At 30.9% G+C, this 12,829-nt stretch overlaps 1 protein-coding gene and 1 long non-coding RNA gene across 4 annotated transcripts; one reads left to right on the top strand and one right to left on the bottom strand.

Annotated features, from left to right (window-relative positions):
* Positions 1–7,724: 7,724 nt before the first annotated feature.
* On the bottom strand, positions 7,725–8,826 carry LOC139907045 (uncharacterized). Its single transcript, XR_011783359.1, has 2 exons — positions 8,688–8,826; positions 7,725–8,638 (listed from the first exon to the last, which is right to left on the bottom strand). It is a non-coding gene; the product is annotated as an uncharacterized lncRNA (long non-coding RNA).
* A 512-nt stretch (positions 8,827–9,338) lies between these two features.
* Cds (CDP-diacylglycerol synthase) lies at positions 9,339–12,050 on the top strand. 3 transcript variants are annotated; one of them, XM_071893018.1, is made up of 3 exons: positions 9,339–9,971; positions 10,023–10,173; positions 10,231–12,050. In XM_071893018.1, exon 3 carries the CDS (start codon positions 10,398–10,400, stop codon positions 11,700–11,702), a length of 1,305 nt encoding a protein of 434 aa, XP_071749119.1. In that variant the 5' UTR covers positions 9,339–9,971; positions 10,023–10,173; positions 10,231–10,397; the 3' UTR covers positions 11,703–12,050. The 3 variants fall into 3 exon arrangements, with proteins under 3 accessions (XP_071749119.1, XP_071749120.1, XP_040580499.1); XM_071893019.1 differs by having other exon boundaries at positions 10,023–10,200; positions 10,262–12,050; XM_040724565.2 differs by having other exon boundaries at positions 9,339–10,200; positions 10,262–12,050.
* The last annotated feature ends 779 nt before the right edge of the window (positions 12,051–12,829 follow it).

Genomic DNA, 12,829 nt, shown 5'->3' with positions numbered 1-12,829 from the left:
CCTACAGTAACAAGGTCTCTTTCCAATCCGTCCTAGCTGATGCCAATGGCAGACCTTCCACTCTCCAGCAATACAACTTCCTGGATAAATGGGTAATTGTAATTAATCCTATGGCAGATGCCTTAGCCCACCTGCAAGGGAATAAAGACATGTTTCTGAGACACCTCCTTCCCACAATTCAGTGTCTTAAAAGATACATTGTAGAGACAGGGAGAAAGTTGATAAATGCAAAATGTTGGTTGATGTAGAGACGGATTGACTAAAGAACCGATTTGATCTTTATTTGGAATCCAAGGAGATGCTTCTTGTCTCCCTCTATCCCCCGAGTTCAAAGTAGAATTCTTGAAAGAACATGAGCATAGAGTCCGGGCTCAAAGAAAGATATATATCTAAAGATATCAGAGTAATGGATGATTTAGATTCTATATCCAACCAAACAGTGCAAAAGGAAACAGCTTCCTATAGCTTTTATATCAAAAGACCAAGGAGTACTGACATTGTTGAACAAGAAGCCAACTGATGAATAGAGTAACATTTATTCTATACATTCGTACAGGATAATTAAGAAATGCTTTCTTAAGATGAAGACAAGTGCCTCAAATGAGAGGCTCTTCTCCGAAGCCAATTTAATGCTTGGACCAAATAGACGGAAAATGTCTGATAAATACTTCAAGATTCATCTACTTTTAAATGCTAATGACTATTTATAAGTATAGACGTCTATTATATAAATTAATTCTAACCGTGTTAGTTTAAATATGAAATAGAATATACCCAAATTGAAAAAAACCGATTTTAATAAAATAAAAAGATTAGAATTAATATAAAAAAACTTATCTAACCGCTTAAACATGTATGAATTATTTTCTTCTAATGTATTTAGTTAAGTTAATCAGAAAAAAACAATAGTTTAGTGGAGATTCAACAAGATTTTCTATTTTACTCCAATTATACAAAAAACTGGAAATGGTCAGTTTTTGCAGTGATATGCTTCAAACAGTGGACGATGGACCTGGTTTGACTAAAATAACTATAAGTTATAACAATGGTTTGATTAAGGAAAAATTTAATACTATTGTTGTGTATTTACGTCATGATTTTATATTTATATATATTCATATATTCCGTCTAAATTACACACTGTACCTCGACTTGTTCAATAAACGCTGTTCTCCTACCTCTACCTTTTTTTCTTTCGGCAACGTGAATGGGATCCTAACCCCATATATTATATCCTCTCAGGTATATCCTATTATTGGTTTATAAACACCACAACTATGAATTTATACAAGCTCCGAATTTACTGGATTTGTTGCATTCATTTTTACCGTCCCTAGAAAACTTTCTTCTTCATGTCTTCCCATGAATGGAAAAATAGTGAACGAATGAACGACGGACGGAATCTTTTCAGAAAATAAACGAACGAACGGAAAAGGGGGTGAACGGGCCAAAACAACCTAATTTTTTATTGCCAATAACCTCATTTAATATTATATAGGAAGTCAAAGAACAATTTGTTTATCATCAAGATTCACAAAAAAATTCACAACTGTTTAAATGTATAATTGCGATGGAAATTTCCAAAGTTTAATTAAAAATTAAATAAAAATCATACATAATTTAAAAATAAAAAGTAACTTAATTTAATTGCATGTAGTCTTCCTTAATGTATAAGAAAAATTTCTTTCTTATAAAATATAATGCGTATATTGTAGGTAGTTTAATTTTTTTAAATGTATTAATTCTAAAACTTATTGTATATGTAGCAGCATATTAATTATATTTCAATTATTTCTATAAATACAAAGGTAAATGCTTTAAAAATGATATAAAATCAGTTGAAGTTAATATATTTTTGATAAATAAGTTAAATATAACTTAAATTACAACTGGAATTGTAAAAATAAATATATAATATCAATTTTTATAGTTTTGGCCGTTTTTTCGGGAAATAAAGCACTTTATTTTAGTATTTTTTGATTGAACAGGGTTTAATTTACATAATATTAGTAAACATAGTTCATTATAATATATCGTAATAAAATAACTTTTTATTGGTAATAAAAAAAAAGAAACATAATCAAAAAAATTATTAATCATAAATTTAGATTAGCAACATACTGAGAGGATGGTTGCATAGAAATCTCTAGATTTTTTACTGACTATTTGATTTACCGAACTATAGGAATTTGTATCTTCCCATTTTCACTTTTAAAGTGGTTTACGTGTGAGTGCAAATTTGTTCGGTCATCTTCAAAGCAGGCGTAACTGTGGGAGGATTGCCGTACATAATACCAGTTCAGAAGTAATTCTGACGAACTTAAACTTTTTTTATTTAACCCAGGAGGCCAACACTCAAAATTTTAAACTTAGGACTTGCTTATTTTCTGGGTATTATCGGTAAATATATTCGAGTTTTTGGATGGATTTTTTAATTATTGTTCTGGAATAAGTTAGGTATTTTTACATTCTATCTAAGTAGACAAACATAAATTATAAATAATATATTTATTTGAATTTTTAAATTATTTTTTAGGCAAAAACATGGACTTTACATTACCATTTTGTGTCCAAATGCGTTCCACCTCCCACTTGTGTCCGTGGAAGGAATATACTCATACTAGTAATTGTTATATATATATATTAATTTTAATTCCTTTTTTGCCAATTATGAAGAAGAAAAAGTCTAGATTTATGGGAAGGATTCCAGAATTATGTCATGTTGCTTTTGTGATTTTGGGAACCACGAAATTAGAAAATTCGAATTTCAACAACATAGTATAAGTCGTGTTCACAATTATAATTTAAAGCTTTATTCAAAGAATATAATTTCATGTCCTGATAGTTTTAATTTTACGTCGGATATGTTTTTGATAGCTATCCAAATCTAGTAAAATAAATGGAATTTTATACTCCTTCTCGCTACTACATCACAAAGTCAATGGAGTCCCAAAGTATTTTTTTCAAAGATTAAGAAAGAACTTGTAGGAAATGATAATCTTCTTGTCTTAGATAAAATTATGATCCATGACTGTAGTATTGATAGGTTGTCCTTATTTAATAAATTTGGAAGATGTTAAGAAGGCTGACAATAGAACAATCACAAGTTTTGAAGTAAAAAGTCTTAACAACATTTTGGGAACCGATTTCTGTGGCAAAAGACTAAAGGTTTTAATTATCAATGGTACAGCTTATTGTATAAAAGCAGTCAAAACCCTTAAGCAACATTTTCCAGTGATGTTGCCTGTCACTTGTGGCACTCATCGTCTGAAAAGAATTGCAACGCTTTGTCCTAATTACTTTAAAAATATTAACACTCATATCTCTGAAATAAAAATTTTGTGTCTAAATACTGATGATCAAAATCAATTGATTACTAAGCCGAGCCAATGAGTTCTTATACTATCTGGAAGAGCACAAGCTCCAATCACGCAGCCTGTTGTGGTGATAAACATCAATTTTTATGACAAATTCCTGTTGGTAAGCTCATATGATCCAAATATAAAAGAGTAATAGTTTGTCGTTGTAGTTTTTAAGGAACATCCCGTGGTGTTATATTTATCTCTTCCATTTTGGGTTAGCATTTTAAATCCCCAAAAATTGTTTTTGAGGCAAAATGATGGACTCACTTCATGTTTACAGCTCAAAATCGAATTAAATATTTTCTAAAAGGTTTTCGAAAGTAAATCGTCTAAAAATAATAGAATTAATTATTTAAACGGATAAATTTGCACTTCAAAAATAAAGTATCAACTTCAGTTCGTGTTTGTACAAGATTATCAGTTTCATTCATATTATATTATATTTATTTAATAGATATTAATATTGTAATAATAAAATAATTCAAACTAAAAATAAAATAATTCATGGTAAACAATTTTGCTTATGTTGGGTGTCGAACTGGAGCCGATAGGAAACTTCCTTCAGGTGTCTGACTACATCGATTTTCCAAATCCTTAATTCTTAAGCATAAATAAGTTTAAAAACATAGGTTTTGGTCTCGTGAATTGAACTTTAGGATCCTTTAACTCCTAATATGGAGGTCAAGGAAGACTAAAATTTATGATTTTTGAAATTCCATTCAATACTAAACTATATACAAAATTTCAAAAAAATCGGAGATGGTATTATCTGATGAGTGAGTGATTTGACATGGAAGTACCCTTAAATAAATGTTGCTCAAATGAAGGGACATGGGCAAATATTATACAAGAATTACCTATCTAAAATTTTCTAGTTAAGTTGCATTTGAATAATTTTATTAAACAATTTGTTTTAAAATGCCTTCATCAGATTAAGGCTTACAAACTTAAATATAATTTAGAAACATTAGTATCTCAACAACAAAATATGGATAAAATACTAACTGAATAAAAACCAACAAGACGTATGTACGTCAATTTTTATGCCAATTCCAGTCAACATAGAAATAAATGAATAAAAATAAACTACTAAAATATCAATATATGTTAGTATGAGCAAAATTGCATTTTGGCTAACGACTAGCTCGTTTCTTTAGGCTCTTTCTAAAAAAATTTAGTATCCTCCACAATGTCAATCCCAGTTTAATGGATGATATCCAGTCCTAAGCATCATCAACCCTCTTAGGAATATTCATTTTGAACCATTCGTATCTTGCAACCACCAGCTAATAATTATGGTTATTACATCAATTATTTACACTCGACATTAGATTTTCGCAAATATAAGTAGATATATTTTTTTTCTTAAATGAAAACCATGTGCTCTATGGGTTTCCATGAGAGTTATAGTTCAGGAGATAATATTTATTTTTGAAAAATGTCCCTACATATTGTACTTAGGATACGCCACAGAACTCTCAACAAATGGAATGCTTACTAATTTGATATATAATTCTATGGATACATAAAATCTTGTGTGATTTTGTATTACGGAACAAACTAGTTAGTCACTCAACCTACATACATTTCCTCACATGCGATCACAGGTTGAATCATGATAAGTGATAACCTTTTATGTACATATTTTAATTACTCTTGGGATTCTAATAGACCTTTTGTACATTTTTATAATCCTTCTGACATTCTTCCTCTTATTAATATTAAATGAATCATAAAATAGACATTCAACAAATATTAATTATACAGGATGCGGCTAGATAAATATTTTTTTCTAGTTTCAATTACCCTATTTGAACAAATAACACCAATTTAAAAATTTTGTATTACGCAAAATCTGTTTGCAGCAACTTTAGCTCTCTAACATTACTATGTGTGAAGTTTTTTGCGTTCAAAGAATTTTCCAAATATGAAAATGAGTTGAAAAAATTATTTTTGTATATTAGAAAATAAAGCAATCAACTGATTTTCACAAATTGCACTACTAAAAAACTAAATGGCAATTAGTTAAATTTTATAAAAAATATTCTGTCAAACCCTTTTTTGACGATATTTACCTTCGAAAGCAAACAAACGTTCTTCATTACTCTAATGCAAAATAGCAAGTGACTGTATTTTCAAGAAAATTTTAGAATATCCTGTAAATAAGATCCAATTCTTAATACAATTCTGTGTCCGTAGGCCCATCTCTCCTCCATCTGATTATTAAGAATTTAAAATAATTTCAAGCCTTCCCTCTTACTCATTAAGAGCTGAAGAGTAGATGAAAATGAGCTCTTATGAAAATACGTAGTACTAACACATTTTTTAACCAAAAGCTACTTGAATATATACAATAATGGTCGAACAAGCATTACTAAGACATCCAATACTAAACAATCATAATAAGACAATGTTTTAATCATTCATATTATATAAAATTGCGTTAATGTAATGCCCTTTTTAAAAGAACTTGTTTGGATTCACTATTACATAGTTGTGAATGTCTACATAATGGTCATTCAGTATAATAGCGATTTAAAAAATATATATATATAATTCTAAAATCAATGTAAATAAAATTAAGTTCTTCCAGATTGGTTCAAATTTCAAAATGGCTTTCTTTCTGAAAAAGTGGAAGTTATATTCAAGAATTGTAATACGTGATTAATATATCTACTACCTCCTTAATTCGGAAATGTTCAGTGAATATGAAGTACACTATTTATTTAAGAAATGTATCTATATCATTCTTCTAATATTTATCTTTATGAGAAGGATTTCAGTCCTTTTATACATAATCACATATTCTTAAAGATTTGATTCACTTATAATTTAATTTGATTGTACAAATCTCCAAAAAAAAACTATTTATAATTATATAAGTAAACATATACAAGTGTTAATTATTATTGGGGCTAGGCCTCCCCAAATATTGAAAGCTAATGGTAACGCCCTGCTACTTTGTATTTATATTCAGTGAAAATATTAAATTGACAATGAGAAGGTGAATTATTATGATTTTTTTTTTTTTTGCATTCAAATTTTGACCCAATATTTGTGACTAGCATTATTGTGACGTTCTATGAGAAACATGACCTTATAAGAAAGATTACCTTTTTTAGAATACATAATTTTTGAAGGCCTTTTTTTATAAAATTTATAATAATAAGTTATCGTAGAGGATGTTTTATTGTATTCTTTCAATGACCTTTTTTTCTAATTTTATAAGGATTTTTCTAAATAAAAAATCGCTCCTAGTATTTATATTTCAATTTCGCCCAGCACAGAGCCTCCAGTCACGAACGGCACTGCCACATACTTAATTTACTATGCTTCTACTTGTCCGAATATACCATTAACATTCATAGTTTCTACGGAACTGGGGAGAAAGGCGAGGGGTATGGGGAAATACAGTTACCACCCTCCGCAAACTCTGTCTATGGCTAATAAATTGTAATTATACATTTACAATTCCAATATATATAGTGCATTAGAAGAAATTGAATCGACTGAGAGAACAATTGTTGAAAAATTTTCTGAAATCCAATGAAGTCTTCCTACAACAAAAATAGCAAAAGCATACTAACTTTCTTAACGACAAACGTTTTAACGTTCAAATCCAAGTCAAGTCTCGAGTCTTGATTTGTAAAATAGATGTTAGTCGCAAGTTTTCATAATATGAACTTAAGTTGTAAGTATTTGAGTAATTTATTTCGTGTAAGTTCTATATATTGTTTTATTTATCCTTGAGTTTAAGTTAAAATGCTTGATATTGCGATTCTTTCTTGGGAAAATAAATGAATGAATCTGTGATAATATATTAAAATATGTATAACTTTTGGGATTTCGCCAAATAGAGAGATTTTTTACTCAAAAGTGTATAATATCATATACTAAAATGTACATAAAAAATTCTAATAATTTATCCTTAAGTAAGTGCCAACATTCGATAATTATTTGTTCAGCATTTCTCATTTGGTTTAGAAGATATTATATTTACTCTTGTTATCTCTTTATGATAGATACATAATATTAAACTACCTCTTTAGAATAAAAAATATCTACATTGTACATATAAAAATATTTTGTCATCAGCTCCAAATCTGTTCTAACCAAGGAGCTGGCTTTCACAACAATGACTATGTAGATCGTATGCTATATACACATAAATCATATATATACACAGTTATTATCTCTCAAAATCATTTACTGATTCACTTTCTATAACTGGAAAATATACCTAGATAGGATGAGAGGATGCTGTGACTTGTGAGTGATATAACATTTATTTAAACAGAGATTCTAAATTTATTTAGAATATTATTATTAGGGCAAAAGGTGTTTGTAATTTTAATACAAGTGTTTTTCGGTTGAATTAATGGATATTATTTATACATATATATCATTACTATAGTATTATAAGTTGATACATAATAATACATAATATTATGACTTTTTAAGGTTGGAAAATGACTTTCAATGTACCAGGTACACCCCTATGAAGTGAGACTTTTTTTTTTAAATTAAATTTTTTTTGAACGTTTATTGTGAAAAAATGGTTACAAATTTAATTTTAAAAGTATGAGTATTCGCTAGCCACAAATTTTCACCATCTCTCAGGAAATTTATGAATGCCTTTCCAAAAAAATTGTTCTTCTTTGGCTGCAAACCAGCCGTCGATCCATTTTTTGGCTTCAGCGTGAGAATCGAAGCGTAAATCATTGAGTTTATATTTATATTTGCATCGATGCAAACAAGTGATAATCGGAAGGCAACAGGTCTCGTGAGTAAGACGCATGAGCAAGAGGTTCCCAGTTGTACGATTCAACAAGCTAATGGGTGGCTATGGAGCGAAGCGGTGGTGCGTTGTCATCAAGGAAAATTACCTTGAGTTGCCTGGCTTCATATTTTCGGCGTATAGCATATTTTCCAACGGTCCGACGGTGAACACCCAATTGTTCTGTGAGCTATTCTTGCGATTGGCCATCATCTTCATCGAGCAATGCTTGCAATTCGGCGTCTTCAAACTTTTTCGGTGGGCGACAACCGCTCTTCATTTCTCACGTCAAAACCGCCACTTTGGAATTTTTCAAACCACCTGAAGCACTGTGCTCTACTAAGAGCATGTCCACCGTAAGCTTCCCCAAGCATTTGATGGGCTTGAGAAGCGTTTTTCTCAAATTGGTAACAGAAAATCAATGATGTCCACATATCGTAGTTTGTAGGCACAAAATTAGACATTTTTAAGAGCTAAAAAAGTGCGTTGTAGAATGAAACTATACAAACAATGAATTAAATATTGTTGACACATGTCGAAATAAGTACTTAGATGTTTGGACCGGTTTATGATGTCCAACTGGCTATACCAAGGGACCAATATACAATAGCCGAAATTTTCATTTCATAGGCGCATACCTAGTATGTACAATATTAATGTTATGCACGGAGTTCTTTAACAAGGCCCACACAACGAATCAAGAAGTGGAGGAGTATAGGAAAATATTGTGTCTATTAATTAATTTATTCAGAGCTGGAAATCATACCAATAATATACTTCTTTTTACGAAACGTATTATAATAAAAATGAGCGTATCTACTATATAACTAGCAATATTTTAAAGAAAAATATTTTTGACTGAAGTGCAAAAAAAACTCATATTAATAAAGTAAAAGCAAGAAATTGAAACATTAACAGCTCACATCTTATCCATTTCTATAAAAAAATATTTTTATAGAAAGTTTAACTGTTAAACAATTATCATTTCAAAGACATAGAATATGCATTATATATCATTAATTTAACCCAATTTTTATCATGAAAATCATGATTATGTACAATATCACTTTAGCACTGAAGATCAAATTGAGCTAATTCACAATTAAATCAAACTTTAGAGAGAAAAAAAAATAGCAGTAAAATAATTTTTTACAACAATTTCTTCTTTATTATTTTTTTTTTTAATTGAATGAAATTGGTTGTTCGCTTCAGAAATAAAATTGTTAGAATTTTGAGGCAATTTGATTCGTTTTTGAAACCACGTTAGTTAGGTAGGAAATTGATTTGCTTTCGCTTATTTGCAGAACTTGGCCTGGATAGATACTAGATGTATTTCATTATATAAATGAGTTTATATTAAAAATATATAATACATATTCCATATCCTTGGAATGATAGTTGTTTAATGCTTAAACTTTCTTTGAAAAGAAATTTAATAATTATTTGAAATGGGTAAGATATGAGCTGTTAAAGTTTCAATTGACTGCATTTAATTTATTAGTGTGAGAAAATAATTTTGCACTTCCGTCAAGCGCACAAAATGTGTTTCTGGTTGATTTTCATTTAATATTTGAGACGTAATAGCTTGAAAAAGATGCCCAAGACATTATTAATCAATAACTATTATCGGCTTATGAATCAGGAGTAGTTTAAAGGGGAAAAAAGTATTTTAATAAGTGTTATTGTAGGCCTGCATTGCTAGTTAGAGCAAAATCAGAGTGAGCACGAGTGTGCGTGATTGTCCAGTGAGCAAAAATGATATTGATTGGATGTATGCTGAATACTAAAGGAATAATTTAATGTATAAAAATCTATTAAGAGAAAGAGAGAGAGTGTGTGTGTGTATGTTCCAAATAAAAAATATACTAATTCATAAATCATAGGCCATAGGAAAGTAGAAGAAGAAAGGGAATAAAATAAAATATTGGATCTTCCCTAAATAATATATATTATATCATATATGTAAATACTACGAAGCAGAAGAGGAAGAAGGTAGAAGGAGAAGATAATAAGCTGCCGCTGGGAGTCAGCTACGTAATAATAGTAAATAGAGGATTGCGAGTATGTTGTTAACTTAATTGTTGTTGTTAGTTGTTTGTAAATATCCGAGTTTGAATCGTAGAGCTACACATGAGCCTGAGGAGAAGGCTAAAGGAATCCTTGGAAGTGATCAAGAGAAGAGACGTGAAACTGAAAGAAGAAGCCCCTTTGGCTTTTAATATTCATCGTTTAGTTGTAGAATTAGCATTGACATCGAGATGTCTGAAGTGCGACAGCGTATCGTGGGCGGGGGAGGAGAATCTGAGGACCCCCCTCGAGAAATTGCGGATGAAGGACCGTCCAAAGAGATTGGACAAGACAAGGGAGGGAAATGGGGAGAGGTTTTAAATGCGGCTCTCTCTGGACTTCCTCCGCGATGGAAGAACTGGGTTATTCGGGGAATTTTCACTTGGCTCATGATTGGAGGCTTCGGCTTAATTATTTATGGAGGCCCTCTCACTCTGATGCTCACCACTTTCTATGTTCAAGTCAAGTGCTTCTCAGAGATAATTAACATTGGCTATGCTGTCTATAAAGTGCATAACCTCCCTTGGTTTCGATCTCTCTCCTGGTATTTCCTTATCACATCCAATTACTTCTTCTATGGCGAATCCTTGGTGGACAGCTTCGGCGTTCTCATCAATCGTGTGGACTTCTTGCCCTTTCTCGTGAGGCATCATAGGTTCATTTCCTTTTCGATGTATTGTTTGGGATTCGTTTGGTTTGTGCTCTCCCTTGTGAAGCAGTATTATATGCGACAATTTTCTCTTTTTGCATGGACCCATGTTGCCCTCCTCATTGTCGTCACACAGTCTTACCTTATCATTCAAAACATGTTTGAGGGACTCATTTGGTTCATCATGCCCATCCTTATGGTTGTTATAAATGATGTCATGGCCTACATGTTTGGCTTCTTTCTTGGAAGAACGCCACTTATTCAGCTCAGTCCCAAAAAAACATGGGAAGGCTTTATTGGAGGAGGCTTTGCAACGGTCTTCATGTCTCTTTCCCTTTCATACTTTGTATGCCAGCATAGCTATTTAATATGCCCCATCGAGTATAATGAGTCTCTTGGAAGAATGAGTCATTGGGATTGTGAGCCCTCATCCAACTTCTTACCTCAGGAGTTCAAACTTCCTGAAACCCTGGCAAACATGAGGAATGTAGTCACGGGAGGCTCTGAAACTATCATCCTCTATCCCTTTTTACTACATTGCTTCTTCATGTCTATCTTTGCTTCCGTGATTGGACCCTTTGGTGGATTCTTTGCAAGCGGGTTCAAAAGAGCCTTCAAAATTAAGGATTTCGGTGATATTATTCCTGGACATGGTGGAATTATGGATAGATTTGATTGTCAGTTCCTTATGGCCACATTCGTAAATGTTTACATTCATAGCTTTGTGCGAACGGCATCCAGACAAAAATTAATACAACAGATTTATATGCTAAAGCCAGAAGAGCAACTCCTACTCTTTCTATCTCTCCAGGATTCTCTGACTCAAAGAGGAATTCTTGAGCCTTAAAAAGGCATCTCTTTTTTTCTTTCAAATTACAAAGTTAAGCATTATGATAATTCTTATTTTTTATTTATTACCTATTAGTTGGTTGCCCCATATTTTCAATGTTGAACTCATCCCACGTTGAGCCAATAATTCAATTAATTAGTTGTCATTTTTTTAGATTACTTCTATTCACCATATTCATTTATTCACTAATGTTGCGCCTTGTTAAACATTAATTTATTCATTATGATAGTTATTGTACAAACATTTATGGAAGAAAGATTATTATATTACCAATGTTTTAAAAGTCACACATTGTGTTCTGCATTTAAGGAGACTCCAAAGAATAAAATGCATGTTTTATTTCAACATGAGTTTGTATATCTTTTTTTAATTCACATTTCAAGATTTGGTCATTTCACTATATGAGATTTGAACTTCGTATACATATGTATATGCTAACACCATGCGTTACACTAGAAAAAAAAAGTATGTGTGCTATACATTAGTGTTAATATTCCCTTATTATCTTCGATAACTTAGTTCCTTGAATGTACCATGAATATATAAGTTTAATATTGCCTCAGGGAATAAAACAGGTCATCTGGGTTACATCGAATCAAAAGAAAAGAGAAATAGATATAAGTAAAAAAAAAAAATAGCCCCTAACTTATTTAACTTGTCTTTTAAATACCAAGAAACCCTTACCGCTGAGTTCCATTAAGTATGTAGTGGAAGTGTGTGGTCTCTCTGTATCATCAGAAATGTTATGTATAGTAATTTTATTGGTAAGCAATTTTTTATTAAGACATTTGGTAAAACCATCTCCTCCGAAAATTAATTATAAATCCAGGAAGCAATTAATCTTTATTTGCCGCTGTCACTTCTCAGCAAATGAAGGTGGATAACTTAATAAATATATAGTATTAAAGAAATATGCAGATTTGATCATAGTTTCAGTAACAAATAAATCATCACAGCTGAAAAAATACTCTCTTTATTAATGATACATTTTGCCACAGAAAAGAGGAATCATGTTCGGCAAAGTAATGAGTGGAAAAACTTCGATAGATAAGATTGTACTACTTATCAAAGAAGCATATCAAAATTGAATAGTACATAATAAATATTTTTAGCACATACAATTT

The sequence above is a fragment of the Lepeophtheirus salmonis genome, chromosome 1, assembly GCF_016086655.4.
Source record: "Lepeophtheirus salmonis chromosome 1, UVic_Lsal_1.4, whole genome shotgun sequence".
Lineage (NCBI taxonomy): Eukaryota > Metazoa > Arthropoda > Copepoda > Siphonostomatoida > Caligidae > Lepeophtheirus > Lepeophtheirus salmonis.
The sequence above is the reverse complement of the archived record's forward strand: the minus strand, read 5'-3'. Positions and strand labels throughout refer to the sequence as shown.

What these genes read in the sequence shown, in the direction of transcription:
- Cds (XM_071893018.1), top strand. Translation starts at nt 10,398, where the DNA reads ATGTCTGAAGTGCGACAGCGTATCGTGGGCGGGGGAGGAGAATCTGAG.